Here is a 17,271-nt window from a genome sequence, read left to right as displayed (position 1 = left end):
TGTATACATTTCAAAAGTCTGTGGCAGCAGGACTATTCTGGAAATCAATAGCAATCTAATTAGCATGGCGTCAAATTGAGTAGGGCTAAGGGAGACGGGGGAGAGATGAGCAGTGAGAGAGACGCGTTCAGACAGTGCGGGGGCAGTGTAATAAGTATCAGGTAAAAGATGGTGAGGAAAGTGGGTGTATTTGGGAAAAAATGTTTTTTTTTAATCATTAATGCTGCATCTAATCATCATCTATTATGAGTAAATTATACCTATATGGTATCAAATGAGAAGACGTCGTAGTCTAAAGTCCAAAATACTGCAGTTTGAAGGCTCTGGGTGTTAAATATCCAACATATACGATCTTATTTGATTATAAATTCACAACTTCTGTGCCGTGTTGAACCTAAAACATCATAAACAGTAATGACACAAAGACGGTAGAAAAAGAGAGAATGCCCACTTTTTATACATATGACAAAACAAAGACAAACACATAGGTAAAGCAAGAATAGAAAGAGAGGAAAGAGATGGACAGACCTGCTTGCATGGAGCGTGCAGCAGCCTCACCGTATGGGCAGAGCCTCCTGCGGCGGCGATAGCAGTATTACCGGCAGGATCAGAGCAGTTGAGTCTGCAGACGCTGTCGAAGCGGAAGCCGTCGGTACAGTGATAGGAGCCGTGGAAGATGGGAGGTGGGGGATCGCAAGTCACCGGCTCGCATGCCCCCTCGAGCCAGCTGCCGTCCTCCGTGCACTGGCGCTTAAAGGCACGCCTATGAAAGAGATGATTAACATTTAGACCTGTGGGTTTCGTGTAACTTTAGTGAGGTTTATACGCAGGTTTGTGCTCAGAGCATTTAAATGGAACTAAATCCAGATCATAATTTTTTACCTTTTAGGTTTGTTGGTGACGTGGTAGCCTGGCTTGCACTTGTACTTGCAGAGAGTGCCCACTTTGAGGCCTGTCTCGTTGCAGCGCTTGGTCTGAAGCACAGCGTTGGGTACGGGAGGAGGGGCAGGGCAGCGAAGCTCACAAAGAGCCTCCGGGAAAGACCACAGACCGTCGGCGAGGCAAATAAGGGTGTTGTTTGTACCTGAGGGGGAGAAGAAACTGTGTTGATTGAGGAAAAGAAAATGAAATGTGCCTTAGGCAAACCTTAGGCCTAAACTTTATACAGTAACATGTACTCATCTGATCTCATGGAGTCTTGAGATAAAGACCTGAAAAAATACACATTTGTGCACACACAGCATGCTCCGCTAAGCATCTCACCTACGAGCTGGGCAGGTTCTCTGCACTGAAAGGTGCTCTTCTTGCCGTAGGTGGTGCCCTCAGGGAAGTTGAAATGGGCCGGGTGAACATGGTATTTGTCGGGCAGGCCACAGTCCACAGGCTCACACGACACCTGTTTGTTCCACTTCCCATTCGCACACGTTATGGTGACTGAAGAGTCCGACTGGAAAATAAGACAAGATATCAAGTCAGTGCTAGACAGAGACGGACATGCAGATTACAAGCCCGTACCGAAGTCTGTTTTATGCTTAAGTGTGCATCGACACAAGCATTTATTTGTGCATCGGTATGACAAATTGATGTCCCGCACACATCCTATAAATGTTTACCTCACTAAAAATGCCTACAGCGATTCAGCACTCACGCTCTAATCAGAGTGTAACCTAACAAAGCTCGATCAGGCTTGGTTTACTGTATGTCAGTAAGCCTCGCAGGGTACCCAGCAGCTCAAGTAACTGCTGATAGCATTTGTAAGGTCAAGTCGTGCCACTCAGAAAACTGATATCCGACAACTGCACAATCAGCCTTAACACAAAACAGATTGACTTTGGTTGAAGTGTGAAAACTTCTGAGAAGCGCACACACACACACACACACACAGGCAGGGAATCTGGACCACCTCATTTAATACCAGAAACTATGGACATTTCTTCCTCTGAGTTTTTGTGTATGACACTAAGAAAGCAGTTTTATTCGCTGCAAAGTTTACATTTTGAGAACTTGCTTTTTTCTCCCAGCAGAAATTATGTTCATTTAATGCCATGCAATACATTTTGCTGTTGGCAAACAGCAGAATGAATAGCCGAGTGAATTGAGGGCTCTTGCACAGATTAAAATAAGACACCAACTTTGCAGACAAGTTGTCATCAAGAGAGAAGTTTATTGCTGTTAAAACTGCTCTCAGTGAATTTTTATTTGGATTATTTCAAATTAAAATCAGTGTTCAATAGCCAAAATGCCAAAAGTAAAACAGTTGAAGAAGGTTTGGTCAGTAACCCATGTCTTTCCTCCTGCTTCTCATGCATTAAAAGAGAAAAGACATGTTCTGGTATCCCTGCTCAGTTTATCCATCAGTATAGAGATCCGCAAAAGAGATCTGCTCTCTGGCAATGACCACTCCAAGTTCATGCGGTGACATGGAAAGGGGGGCGAGTATTGCTGACTGCAAAATAGACAGGAAGTTAGCTTCAACAACAATGTTTACGGAAGCGTTAGTTACTTACAGTTAGCTAATGTCTTTAAAACAGCTATATGTGAGAGATGTAGTTTAAAATATTCAGGAAATAGCACAAAATATTTCTAGGATGTGAGAAAAGATGTGTTGCAAAGATGTGCATGAATGTTAGCATGCTAGCCAGCTAGCCACAGTCCGTTCTATCTCATAAAACCACTGTGTATCTCAAGGGTAAATAGTGAGTCACCCTAGTGTCCAGGCCAACTTGAAAAGATGAAGAAATTGTGCTGCCTCAGCAAGAAAACACTTTCGATAGCTGTAGCATACCATAATTTTTTCATTGCCATTTTCTATTTTCTGTGGTGGCAAATAAAAGTAGGGTTAGGGTTAGTAGCAACAGTGATAGAAGCAAAGAAGGAGTTGGCGCTGGCTTTGCTTTTTGGAGGGACTGTGTATTTCCTTCTTTTCTTACAGTGGGGGTCAACACCCCAACTTTCTGGTGATATGCTGCCAATACAGTACGATTGGTACAGGTGGCCAATTCTTAGTAATAGAACCTTCAAATCTGCAATGTCAGAAAAGTAGTCTTTTATGCATTGCATGTTGCATTTTTTCAGTGCAAGCTTCTCACAATCAAGGTAGACTGACTGACATTTTCAAGCCTACGGATGGAATCCTGTGCGACTGGACCCTTACATGCTGTTGGAATGTGGGAGGAAACTGGAGAACCCAGAGGAAATCCACACATGGGGACAACATGAAAAATCCAGACAAGAAACGTACTCAGGGGATTCAAACCCAACAGCAGTAACACCGCTCTACTATGACGAACAAAGACAAGCTCAAGTCTTACAACATGATATAAGAACTTGTATCATAGATTTACATTCCTTCTAGTCCCATTATGGACATATCATAGAGCAGTCGTTGATTAGAAACAGCAGCTATTCAGGTTCCTGCTGAAGGAGCCGAGACCTAGCAAAGGCCTGACTGAGACTTGCCTCATGTCATGCAATCATTGCCTGTATGCACATGTGTGTTTATGTATGAACTCGTGTTTATACATCCAACCATTCCTGATCAAGAGTGATGAGAAGATTGTGCAGAAAACACAGCGAGAAGAACCCAGCATGCGCTGCTATACAAGTTCCCGGAACAGCATTGTAACCAGAATGTTTCCAAAACATTACACTTTGAAATGGTAAGCTCTTTTTTCCTGAACTTTTCCAGCAGAAGAATTTCCTGATCGTATGTCCATTTCCTTTTAGAAATAGCTCTGATTCCTGTAAATTATTTGGGTTGTGGTATGATGTTCACAAAGATGAGACCAAAATGAGGAGCCGCTACCTCGTCCAAACCTCAAGCGTTTTCATCCTCTTCCATTAAATAGCACCATGTAACACAACAAGAATGCTTAAATTGATAGCCATGCCAAGAAATCTCACAACAAAGCTGTGAGAGCTCAATCATTTTGACTCTTCCTCCACAGAACAAAAGAAAGGGAAACCTGCATTTGACCACAAGTTACTTTCTTACCCCTGTTTGAGCTAACTTTAATTACACACATCTTTCTAAAGAGCAGCCAAACTTTAAGGCCACACAAGCTGGACTCAGTTAGCATTACATATCTATTGCTTCATAACCTTCTCCCTCCTCTCATGTATTTTCTATCTTTCATCTTGATCCCATTATATGATACTGCATAACAGTATCAGATTCCTTCAGAATAAATAAGATCCTTTCATATTTGGATAGCCAGCAAAGTAACATATGCATCACATGTGATTGCCTGCTGAAAAATAACTGGGTCTGGGGTTGAAGGAGTCAAAAGTGATGGGAGGTTTGTGAGGAAAAGTCTGCATGGAAGAAATGTGGAAGGATCTATTTGGGGTTAATCCAATGTATGCGAGTACAGGTGTGTGCATACATTTACGAAATTATGTATTTATGTGTGTTGTGTGTCCTGTTTATTACATCCAATCAACCAAGTGTGTGAGTGCATATAATGTTGTGTGTGTATGTGTATTGTGTCTAAGCAAATGTGTGGGAATTTTCCTTCCTTTAAAAAATAATTTACAGCCGACTATTTCTCTTCCAAAGGCGCTTTTTACAACCTTTGGCTACTCCACCTAATGCAAGCCACACAGACTAACAGACAAATTAATCGACAGACTGACATCGTCTTCCTTCGGCTCAGGGGGTTGCCTAGTCTCAGACGGCACACAAACGCATGAGCGCAAATAAAGTATAGTCCTAACACACAGTTCGGCATCGATGGCCACTGTTATTACAGTATTGCTTAGTAGTGGATTTAAGTGTAATTCATCATTGTCCAGTCCTCATGGAAAAGCCCTTATGAAACAGTTTGGGAGAAAATAATCCGCTTTACTTAGAAGCAGAGAGGTTTTTTCTTCACTGGAAGCTGAAATGCTTCTAAGTAATTAGAATTCTGGGAGGGTTAGTTCTTCTAAACGATAACCGTGTTAGCTTGAACTGATTTGACTCCAAACTAGCTTCTGTTGAAAACCACCAAGTAAGTGCTTTATTATGAGTGGAAGAATTATGAGTTTATATTGAGGGAAAATTGTCCAAAAAACAGAGCAACTCTTTTCCCACTGTAAGCACAACTGAAGGGTCACAAAGGCTTTCTGTCTGTAGACAAGGAAACACAGGTAATGGCCTCTTTAGGTTTGGCTGTTCTACACATATTGGAATTTATATTCAACTGATCATTCTATCAGGAGCAATACTAATTGCCTGGTACCAGCAGTACAAGTGTCAAATTCTAACTCAGTGTGCACAAAGTATACCTGGGGCTTCAAAAACTAGGATTACGATGCAAAGCTTTATCTAAATGAGCAGCAGTTACATTTAAATGTATAAGGAATCATCTTTAGGTATTATCTGTGCAGATTTTGATGGTCTAAAACTCAATATTCACATAGCAGCCATTTGTGGGGATAATGTAATGCTGCTGTGCTCCATGTTTCAATTAGAATAAGCCTGGGAAATCTGACAGATGGTTATCACTTTACTGCAGATTCAAATTGATCAACAACTGAAAAGACGAACAAGAGTAAAAATCTGGAGGGACACTGGGCTATAATTCAAGGTAAAACAACATATTCGATAACCCATTGGCTAAATCCAGAATCCAGCCATTTCCTAGCTGACATAACCATTTGGCTACATCCACTTTGTATAACTTGACCTTCAAAAGTTAGTACCAAAGCAGTAGCAAAGCAGAAAACCTTCCACCAACACATCAGGGTTACTCTGTTGATACCAATACGTACCCATTGAGCTACAACACAACTAGCTAAAATGGAACAAATCCATCTGTCAAGTTTATCTGTTACAGCCAAGGAACTGCAGTCAAATGTGAAGTAGTTTGGCTGAATGGTTCTTGAGAAACACTGAAGGCCAAGCAACCTGTTCTGTTCCAAACTGGGCCTTTTTGAATGGTCACTACCCTAGTAAACACAGATGAAGGGATGCGTGGGTGGAATAGGGTCTTTAAAAGTATCAAAGTGATATTTCATCCCTTACCAAGGGGATATGTGTCTTCTGCATCATTAATACCCACTATGGCAAAGCACCTCTGGATCAGCTCTAACTCTCAGTCCAGTGTCTCGATCGAGGTCAAAAGCATAAGTATTTCTAACACAATGCCTTACATGGGTATCCTTTGTTCGTGGGAGAAAATCTGGAGCACCCCTGCAGAGGCACAATGCACAAGAACATCCAAAACATCCACATCATGTGTTTCAAGATGGTGCCCAATCATTCCAATCAAAGCTGCCAAAAACCAAAAACATCTTTAGACATCCATATTTGGGTGCCTGTAAAACATGCATATAAAAAGTCTTTGTTTGACTCAACTGGCCGACTGCCCACTCTTATGAATACGAGGGAAATAATATGTCGATGAAAATAAATATAGACGATATAAATGTGTGTTAAGTTTTTGTCACAACTTTGTTGAGACCTGAAGAGAGTCTTTAAAGAAAATAGATAGGAATCATATAATGGGCGGATATCACGCTGTACTTCTCAACCTGAGTATGGAGGTGTGTGAGGCAAAAAAAGGAAATAAATGGATTGAGAGATGTACACTGAGTGGATAAGGAAAATCTGTGGAGAAGCTGTTCTCTATTTAATTTTGTTTCAATATTCACTTTACCTTTTCCAACTGTCACCTCACCTGAGGGGGAGATGAGAGCATTAATTTGTCCTGCAGTCACAGGGTTCAATCATCCACAGCCGTGCTGCTGTTGCAGTCAAAGAAACAACACACCGCTGCCAGCAACAAAACCTGCTTCAAAATGTTGTGTTCTTCTCTCAAAACAAAGAAAAGTAGATGTGAAAATGATGGTTTTTCAAGTGACTGGACAACAAAACAACTTTATTTTTGTTTTATGCTGAATGGTGCCCATGTGTGGGACTGTTTTTGAGTCAAAAAACTTCCAAAGATTTTCAGGAGGAGACTTCCACTGCCCCTGGAGGGATGTGCAACTGGTGAAATCATTTCCCGCTGAATTGTTTCAGTCTTTGAGGATGAAAGACTGGACTTGAAATGGATCAACAAGCAAGCAATAGAAGGCACTCCTGCTACGGCGGACAGGGGTGAGTTAAAAGGAGATTGGATTCTGTTATCGTAATTATAAACATCATTCATCTGCGCATCTAGTTTGCAGCATCATTTTTTTTCAGTGGCGGCATGTCAACTGAGCACAGTGATTTACTTGCCCTTGCCGACATCACATGGCTGAGCCTTAAATGATTTCAGAACAAAGGGAGAGGATTCTGCCAAACGACTACGTATGCAGGAAGAGCCCAAGGATGAGTTATGAATGACATATTTCATCATTTTGATTATCTGAAGACATTATTGCCACATCCGTACGCAACTATGATTGCAGAAAGTAGAAAAAAGTTTCCATTTTCTCAAAATGCCCCACTATGTACAGACTGAGCACTATATGGGATGCGTTTTGCACAGATCAGGTCATAGAACACATCTGATTTTGCAAGAGGCCACACATCCGACAAGTACGATTACAAAAGTCTAGACTTCACAAGGTATGTATCCCATTTTGCGGAGCGTTATTTATGAAAACGAACTGCAAAATGCTAATTTGATATTGGACAGACAAAACAGACCAGATGCCTTTTAGTGGAGCCAACGAATGCCAAAAAGTTCTTCATAAATACCAGGTCCTCTAAATACCTTTGAACTGTCAGTCATCATTTGTGGCAATCCTTCCAACCCCCCCCCACAAAAAGAAACGATATTTGGCACAGGCCTATTTTCCTTTCTTTTCTCTCCTGTTCCCCGCATTCTCTGTGCTTTCCTGCCTCTCCCTCTCTGAAAAGCATAATTCATCACTAAATGAATTGACATTGATGAATAGCCACATAGTGCACTGTCAATCAAAATCTAATACAATTAGAAGTCTGTGCCAACTCAATGGAGAACTATTCTAACACTGTTTGTACATACAGTATGCATGGCTGTGTCTGTGATTCTGTGCATGTATACATACACACATTTTTGGTGTGTAGATACAATCTACAGTGTGCACATGTGTGAATACAGCAATTTAGTGGAAGGCTGGGAGACAGCTGAATGACTTTGTAATTCTAGAAACAACAATTATAACGAGTCAGCCATGTGAACGATGGTATAGAGAAGGTGTTGTTCAGGTCAGAATCCTGACCAAACAGCAAACAATGTCATTATTTTGCCCTCTCTTCTACTCCATAAAAGTCTTCTCTCTGTCTCACCTAAAGTTCCAGACTGAAATACACATAAAAACAAAATTTACCTTGTTCTCTGAACCTCCCATCCCTCTGAGGGAGCATTAATAGATTGTCTTGCAGACTCCTTTACAGAGCCGTGGAGAAGGATAAAACGTTTATATGGCCTTTACAGCAGCCTGGCCCCAATCCAGAAGGTTTACGATGCGGTGTCAACTACCCTGTTTGTTTGTTTGTTTACTTGTGGCGTGCATGCATCTGTGTGTAAACTGTATCCGTCCACATCTGTGTCCTGTTTGTGCAGGAGATTGTCTGTACTTTACTGTATGTGTGCTGGTATCTACATAGAAGCATTCACTATGCACTGCTGCTACTGCTGCTGCTGCTGCTGCGAGAGAGAGAGACAGTGAGAGCGGTAGCGAATCTCTGCCCTTTAACAGAGACTTGAATGTGTGCGAAAATGAGCAGGGATGGAGCGAACGAGCGAGGGGAGGGAGAGGGAGCAGACACTATGCGATGATGTCATTGTCCCGGTGGAGTAGCGATACAAAGTGACTGTTTGAGGTGATGGTGCAGCATGCTCAGCAAGAGACTAAACACTATTACGTCTGTGCTTGTACAGAAAATGGATGGTGTGTGTGTGCACGTGTGTGCACGTGAGCGCACGTGTGTGTGTGTGTGTGTTTGTCTATGTGCAGCGAGCCAAGCAGGAGGAGAAGACTGGGGCGTCTCCACTCCTCAGTGCAGCACTCATCTACCTGGATGTTCATGATGTCATTCTCCCTGGAGGCTTGCCATGCCAAGCCTAGTTTCTGCAGGTGACAAAATAAATGCCGAGATGGAGACGAGAGGGGAGAGAAAAGCGTGTTCGCGTTTCGCTCTCACAGCGATTTGTGTGCTTGAGTTTGCATCAGTGCCTCTCCGTGTTTGCACGCATGTTCCCCCTATGCTGTAAGAAAACTCTTTTTGCACGTTAAGTGTTCGCATGTGCGCATTTCTGCATCGGTGTGCACTGAGCTCTGCCTGTGTGCGTGCGTGTGTGTGTTTAAACATGTGTGTTTACCTGGCTCTTGATGATGTCATCATCCTGGTGGATTTGCAGGACATATCCAGAGTTGCAGGAGATGGTGCAGCGGTCGCCATTGAAGAAGTGGCGGCCAGGGCTACTGCACTTGAGCTCTGCATTGCGGATTAAGGGTTCCTGGCAGTCAATGGCTTCGCACGAATAATGTACACAACTACAAGCAAGCGGGGGGGAGGGGGTCGTGGGTAAAAGAGTGAGAGAGGGAGAGAGAGACAGAGAGAAAGAAACTAAAAATCACATTTAAAGTTACAACCGACATAAATTCAGTGCACAAAATAATACTGCAGACACTCAAATGTGGGAGCAGTCATACATTTGATCACAAAGAGAGAAGCTACGCACCAAGTCGACCACATCCATCCATCAGTGACTGCTTAACATATCAAATCAATAAACCACATGGAGAAAAGATTGCCATATTTGCTGTGCGCATGAGAGGGGTGTCTGTGTGCACCTGCCAGAGTCTACTATGTGAATTAAGAGCGACAGGATATTATATATGCAGGCTACAATAGCAGAGTTTGGTTGCAGCTCTGTGTTGGTAGCCTGGTGAAGAAGGCATTTAATGCTCTTGGAATGCTTGGATGACCAAGGCACCTTTTTACAACAGTCCACATTCGATGGTATAGGGTTCCCTTATGAAGCCGACGGAGAAGGAGAGAGGGAGAGAGGGAGAGGATGTACAAAAACACTGGAGAAACATTGTTAAACTTTCTCCTGCAAGAATGGAATCTCTGTTTTGCTCTTTTCATCCCTTTGTCTTTCCGCATCTGCTGCAGACATAATTTTTGACTTTTCTTCGCTTCTTCTTTCAAATTCAAAGCTTTTTTAATAGTAATTAAAATGCTCATGTTGAAAGGATAAACTAAGCAGGTGAAGACTGTTTATGAAGTATATGAGTTGCTAGACAAACTAGCCTAGAAGCCTCTCCTGCGGACACATTTTCACTTGGAACAAAACCTCTTTGTGGTTTTCTGCTAGTCACCCTGGAATCTAACTACCTGGAAAACTATCCTCCTCCCCTACAAATGAGTACAGTATACAGCACAATACAACAGTACGTCCAACAAAGAGAAGGAAAGGGAGAACAGAGCAATAAAATAAAAGAGGCGACGAGCACAGAGATCGAGAAAAAGCATTTAAGTGAGAGAGGAAAGGGTGTGAAAAAAACTGCGAGAAAAAGGGAAAACATACATGTGCATGTGTTTGCAGACAAGCATGGAACATAAAACTGAGTCATGTTAATAGCTCCTGTTGTTAACAACTCAGGGAAAAGGGGATGTGGTGTTTCGTGGAGGCATAAGTATTACGGGAAATGTGCTGCTGCTCGGCCCAGGAGAATGAGAGAGTGAAAGCGGGAGCAGGAGGCACAGAAAAGGGGAGAAATTGAGGAGAGTAGATGGCAAACAGTTTCGAGGGAAAGGAGGATGACGTGAAAGTGACGGATGAGAAGACAGCACATGATGGAGGGGAGGTGGAGGGGGAGACGTGGAAAAGCGGGGAGAGGGAATGGCCGTTTGGGGGAAGTGGAGACAGAGTGAGGTAAAAAATGGAGAGACAGGAAATTTGGAGAGCGGGATACGGATGACAGAATGTATATGATGAACTGGGGCGGATTAGAGAGAAGAAACTGATCAGTGACATAAGGGGAGGAGAGGAGCGACTGATAAATAATAACTGATAACAATACTACACATGTTCAATACAAAACTGGGATTGCCATCATAAAAAAAGACATGAGTTTTCAAGAGCCATTGGAAATTTGATGAAGTGGAGAGAATATAAAAGAAAAAGAAAAAGTCAGCGAGAACTCTTGGAGAAAGCAACTGGTCTGTGTGTGTGTGCGGTAACAAACAATTTCCTGGCTGATGCAGACACACAGCAGTTTTAATCTATTTAGGTGCTCTTGGATGTCTCACTGGCAACAAAAGCCACAAACAGCCCTATCTCCCTGCACAGACCCCCCGACCATCCACTCCTTGTGTGTTGTGGTGTTTATTGGTGCATTTCTTGATGAAAGGATTTGCGCGAGCATCATCAGTATGAATTGTCTCATGCATGACGGCGGTGTGGAAATTGGTAAATTGTGACTCCTCGTGCATGTGTGGTCCGGTTTCAGCCCCACTTGTGAGGAGCAATGTGACATCATATGGTCGAGGAGTTAAAACTAAAAGGAGGTTGAGGCTCAGGAAATGTGAATTTGCGGCTAAATTGGTGTTAACAACAGATCTTTGTGGGGGGGGAATCATTTAAACTGGAACATCTTTATGTGCTGGTTCAGTTTCTAGGTGATAATGATTCGTTTCATCACACGCAGAAAAATTTCAAGACATAATATACCTCTCTGCTCTGGGCAACACTTTGGTTCCGTGATTGAAAGGTCATTTATTTAATTAACTGGCAGCTGACAACTTCAGTGTAGCGCTGAACAGTGCAAAAACCTATTTCAGGAGAATCATGTCCACTTTGGCAGGACTTTGGGAAGAAATAAAAGATTATCTGTATGCAGTGTGCACTTCAGCCGAACTCAACACAAAACAAACTGGGGTGGTAAACAAGATTTAATGCTGGAGGCGGGTTTTTTCGGCTGCTCTGTTCTTGGAAAAATTTGTGGTGCTCAGCAACAGGTCCAAATTAATTGTGAATTTCCACTGATATTATATTTGTTAGCGGGAACGTTTTATTGTTTGAGCCATAGCTTTGGGCGGACGTCTAACATTAAACAGCTTGTTGGCAACAGTAATTAACGCGCGCCTCTCCCTCTCTCTGGCTCAAACATGCACACGCAAACACACTTTTGAGCATCTCTTGTCTCTTGTTGTTTTTGTGTGAATGATATCAATCACACGTGTGTTGTGTGTATGTGTAGCTGAAGTAGGGAGGACGCGTCATGGTGGCGGTCTTGCCGGCGCTCGGCGGCACCTGGAAGTCATTCGAAATCTTCTCTAAATGCGTCTTTTTTTTCAGGAGTTTTCTTTATCCATGTCGGATATTGTTACAGAATAAAGGCCGTAAGAAACTACTAAATCAGGCCCTTCTATCCTGGTTTATCAACTTCCATGAGAAGTGTAAGAACCAATTATGGTTGTAATTAACTGCATTATTTGTCTTTGGAAAAAGATGAAGCAAATTCAATTTCCCTGTAACTTTAAGGCAAAAGATTGTGCAAGCTGTGTGTGTGTGCATTCACATAATCTTTGGATTTTGTGTGCATGTCTTTGGTTCGGTTATGTGTGTAACATATGTAGGCCTCATGTTCACCAATCCTCTGTTTCCCTTCCCTGTTTCTTAGCCTCACCTCTGGCCCGTCGGGTTGTAGATCTCATTGCTCTGGCACCCGCTTATCGTGATGGGGTCGAAGGACTGGAAGGAGCGCAGGCCGACGCCGGAGATGGCCACGAGGCGGGAGGCAAACATGACCAGGATAGCCTTGGTGTGGTAGAAGGCCACGGACAGGTCGTGGCTCACTGGGATCACCAGCGGGTTGGTCCGGCAGCTGAGACGCCACTCGCCTGTGGAGAAGATATTAAAGATGGAGGAAATAAGAATTAGGGTGAGGAGAGTAGTGAAAGGAGCATAGAACAGAGGGAGTCTGGGTGGCACGTTTGGATTAGTTGAGAGGAACAAGGATAAATAGCATGCTGGTGTTGCATGAGCGTTTCTGTTTGATGTCTTCTCAACTTTAAAAAGCTCTTGCCCTAGCATCCTGACATCGAACATGAATCAAGTGGGCTGCAACCTAAAAGTACAGGAGGCAGTACTCACCTAGACTGTGGATGCCCTCCTTGGTGTCCACCAGCTGAACAGTGATATTGCACTGAGTCTGGTCAACGTAGGTAGTCCCATCAGCAGCAAGGTGGATGATCACAGCTGCCGCCACCATGGGATGAGAAAAGTGGGCCTGGATACATGAAAAAACAGAAAGTATGAAGTCAGGTACAATATTTCAATAACTGGAAACTACTGTAGTCGCTCTCTTAGACATATCAAAGTTGGATGTGTTATCCCCTCATTTGATTCAACATGTCATGCACCATATGTGTTGCTTGTTGTGCAATCTGATATTTCCATGTTAGTGTTTGTTCCTGCATCATTACTTATGTTGCTCCAGGACGATTACTGCAACTGATCAAGGTCACAGAGTTGCGACTCAAAGTTAGCCATTACTACCAACTCCTAGCCTAAGCCATGAGCTTTTCCTAAACCAAACTGCGACAGAAAACTCAAAAACCAAGCCAACTAATTCTAAAAAAAAACAAAACAGTATATCAATAAGTTCTGCTTTGAACAAAACCAAGGCTCCTGGGTGAAGGTCCAGTAGTTGACCCATTCATCCACCACATTGTTGTGATTAGTTGTGATGTAGTAGGAACAGCAACACCATGGTCATATCTAATAAATCTACAAACTGGCCCCTACTTATTCTTAATTTGTGTTTTCAAGATGCAGTGTTTCTCTTCTCTCAGCCACCACATTGACAGCATACCTATGAATACAAATAACTATGATTTTTTTTTTTTTTTTTTTTTAGTACTGTCTAGCTTCCTTTGAATAAATCATCCTGACCAGAAAACTAGAGCTTCATTAATCATGCACACCGCTTTACAAAGCAGTAAAACACCAGATTATTGTGGCCATTATTCAAACAGGTACTGCAAGATAATCAGTCTTGGATTGGTCTTACCTTGAGCCAGTAGCTTGGATATCCCCAGGTTGTCACATGGGCCTCACGGCAAGGGAACCACGCATACTGGGATACTCCATCCGACAGATCAAACACCTTGGACTGACATGTCTAAGTGGAAAAAAAAGAAGGAAAGTGGGTCACTTCGTATGCATCCTTTTAACTAAAACCTGTTTATGTTTCCATTTTGTAAGGACTTTGCATGTAGCGAAGAAGACATGGACGTAGGTTGGGTTACTGCCTAAACGCAGTGACCCCTGTTTTTCCACAGCTCTCTCTCTGTGTTTGTCTGCTACTTGGGCTGACGTGCAGCTGACGTCCATTCTGCGCTCCACTGTTTGTTTGTTTCTTGTCAACAAACCCTGTCATGTGCTGCACACCCCATATCCCTCTCCTCTGCTTCTGTCTGTGCTTCTCCTTTGTACTAGTCTGGGTTTTTTTCTTTTTCTTTTTTAAACCCTGTCATTCCACACCTGCCCACTAGAAGCCCTCAGAGAGTTTTCACGGTTCCAAGCGGCACCTGAATTAGTCACCTGTGTCACACAGCTGTTCCATATTTCCTCATTAGGTGTAGCATAACGTGGGAGTTTCCCCCTGAGTCATACTCACTTGTTGCATGGATTTTCAAATAATCTCTCAATGATAATTAAAATGTGTCCATCTGGTAACAGGCAAAGTAAATACATGTGTTTATGAACCATTACTGTTGTGTCTACACGTTGCCGTGAAGTACAGACACGCTGTAAAACAGATGCACGTTGATCTAGGAATCTTTTAGATACCGATTTTTTTGGAACCGTAATGAAATTAAAGTCAGTATTTCAATTTTCGGGTAATAAGAATCAGCAACATTTGACTGAATTACTGTTCTTTGAAAGCTAAACTATGTTATAATGAGACACAGCCCCCAAAAACTATTTTTATGATTCAAATTTTAAGTATTATCATACTCTGTCGAAGATGGCACCGAGTGCAGCTCAATCAGTGTGAAAGAGGATCCGTCCTTCTACACACGAAAGCGGATGTTTGTGAGATGACTACAAAAATATTACTTAGGGTGAAATCCAAAAAAGCAGACAACATGAGCTCCGTCTGCACTAAAAGTTACTGCTAATCTACCAAAATCAAAGATGATTTAGAATCTGTTCCAACCAACTAGATAGATGATACATTTGATCCTCATACCAAGCAGGGAGACAGACTGTATTGATTACTGATCATTGTACATCCAGTATTGAAAGTTTTGATGTTTTTGTAGTCCTGTTTGTATGACCGCATGCCTAAAAAATACGAGTAGCAGAATAGGAAGGTTGATGTTTTTGCTGTTCAGAAATGGGATATTGTGAAGGGAGAACCATAAAGGGGCTCTGTATGCAATTTGTGGCAATTTGCATTTAACGTGACATGATAAAATGAGACCCTTTCAGTTGCCTATTGAAGCCTGCGGATGATTTGTGTCAGTTGTTTAATGGTGCTGCGCTGTGGATCTCTTTGTTAAAGACTCTCCCCAACAGTCGAAAGGATGCGACTTTATGCCTGTTCTTGAGTGTTTAACAGAGAGCAGTAGCTGATATCAGTTTAGAAACACAGTCTGTTAGCATGAACCAAACAAAAGTTCCACAGAATCCCATTTTAACCAAGCAGCTTTTTAAAGGAGCAACTGATACTTTTCATCCATTTTTACTGACCAAGCCACCTGTACACACGTACACAGCGATTGGTTACTGGCTTGACCTTTTACACTTTACCACTATGTCATCCTATCAGAAGCAGCGTTAATGGTAGAGCAAGGGCTCTTAAAGAACCAGGAATGCAGTTGCCAGTATCCAGTCATCATAAATTCTACAATGACAAAGTCACCTCATTACTGTAGCTCTGCTGACATACTAAAGATCAAAGAGCCTCCTTCAGGATTTGTGTTCCACACATTATCGCCTCATTAGTTACATTAGGATGACATGCGGCGAGGAACACAGACAGGAAGTATGCGGGGAAAACAGGACTGGGATGATGCAAAGAGTCACGGTTAAAAAAGAGGGAGGAGTGACAGAAAGAAAGCGATGGGTGAACACATTAATACGAGACTGTAGAGCAAAACATACCAGACCGAGGGGAGAGAGGGCACAAACCCAAGGACGGTGAGTTTCGCCCGCTGCCCTGAGCTAGTGAAATGAGACACCGGTAACATGAGAGTTTTGCTAGAGAGGCTACTGTAAGATCCTGCCACCGTGGAAAAACTGGCCAGACCAGCTATCTGTCTATATATCTGTCCCCTGGATCTGTTGACGTGACCTTTCTGCTCAGAGCTGAACTGGCAGAAATTGGAAAATGCAGGTGACAAACACCTGAGATCAGTTGCCACAAGACTTTGGCCCCCACTTCAGTGAAGCTGCGTGAATCTCCATCTTGTATTTACCAGAAAAACATAGTCATTTTTCTAAACGGGAATGAAATAAATACAGTAACTAAATTGAAACCAGGGGTGATTTCACTCTGGCAAGTGCAGGGCTTCCCAGAGTCCAACATTGCTTCTTAGCCCAACTTTGATTTTGGTCTGGGCTTGACCCATTAAAAACCCACAACACTCTGTCACTCTCCATGACTGCATGACCTAACTAACCAATAGGATTTAAAGGGACAGTCTGCTGCGAACGAACCAAAGTCAAGAGGAGCTGGTTTCCATTGTTACCCCTCGTTTCTGATAGGTGACGCAAAAACCTTTCCGTGTGCAAATGGATGACTTATTCATGTGAACACAGGTGGCACTAGCTATACCTCCTTCCACACCCCTCCTCTTCTCACCTCCACGTGTGTTTTTCTAACAACCCGCTGTTCGAGACAGACAACCTACTCAACCTACTCGGCATGCCAAAGACCCTGCACTCAAGCAAACACCACCCCCTCCTCTGTAAAGCATCACACCAGCAGGATGCAATTCACAAGTCTCCCAAGGCTCATCACACTTCCTCCAACCTCTTCCCAATGCAGTGGCATTTAATCATAAAAGGAGAGGGTAAAGGTGGTGACGGGTGGGACACGTCTGAACCCATTCAGTACTCAAACAACCGGATTCCACATATTCAAACTTTATCAATTAATCCATTCATAAATACCCACTCATTATCTCAGCACATGTGAGAGACCAGGTACACACACTCACTTTAACATTTGCTAATTAGGGGTTGCCAATTAACCTAAACTGCATGTCTTGGACTGGAGGAGGAAAATGGAAGCACTCACTGAAAAAAATAAATAAATAACCCACACGAGGAACAAGCAAACTTG

At 42.7% G+C, this 17,271-nt stretch overlaps 1 protein-coding gene across 2 annotated transcripts in view; it reads right to left on the bottom strand.

Annotated features, from left to right (window-relative positions):
• The window catches only part of pappaa (pregnancy-associated plasma protein A, pappalysin 1a), a 90,133-nt gene that overhangs the window by 18,543 nt on the left and 54,319 nt on the right, over positions 1–17,271 (bottom strand). Inside the window, exons 11-17 of one of the 2 annotated variants that reach the window (XM_037118327.1) lie at positions 13,987–14,097; positions 13,068–13,203; positions 12,601–12,814; positions 9,282–9,456; positions 1,264–1,447; positions 883–1,084; positions 529–763 (exon numbers count right to left, since the gene is read on the bottom strand). In XM_037118327.1, the coding sequence (XP_036974222.1) occupies positions 529–763; positions 883–1,084; positions 1,264–1,447; positions 9,282–9,456; positions 12,601–12,814; positions 13,068–13,203; positions 13,987–14,097 (1,257 nt within the window). The remainder of the gene's footprint in view (positions 1–528; positions 764–882; positions 1,085–1,263; positions 1,448–9,281; positions 9,457–12,600; positions 12,815–13,067; positions 13,204–13,986; positions 14,098–17,271) is intronic. The other variant, XM_037118326.1, reaches the window with a different exon arrangement.

Source organism: Acanthopagrus latus, chromosome 12 (genome assembly GCF_904848185.1).
Source record: "Acanthopagrus latus isolate v.2019 chromosome 12, fAcaLat1.1, whole genome shotgun sequence".
Classification (NCBI taxonomy): domain Eukaryota; kingdom Metazoa; phylum Chordata; class Actinopteri; order Spariformes; family Sparidae; genus Acanthopagrus; species Acanthopagrus latus.
This window is presented reverse-complemented; position numbering and strand designations above follow the sequence as displayed.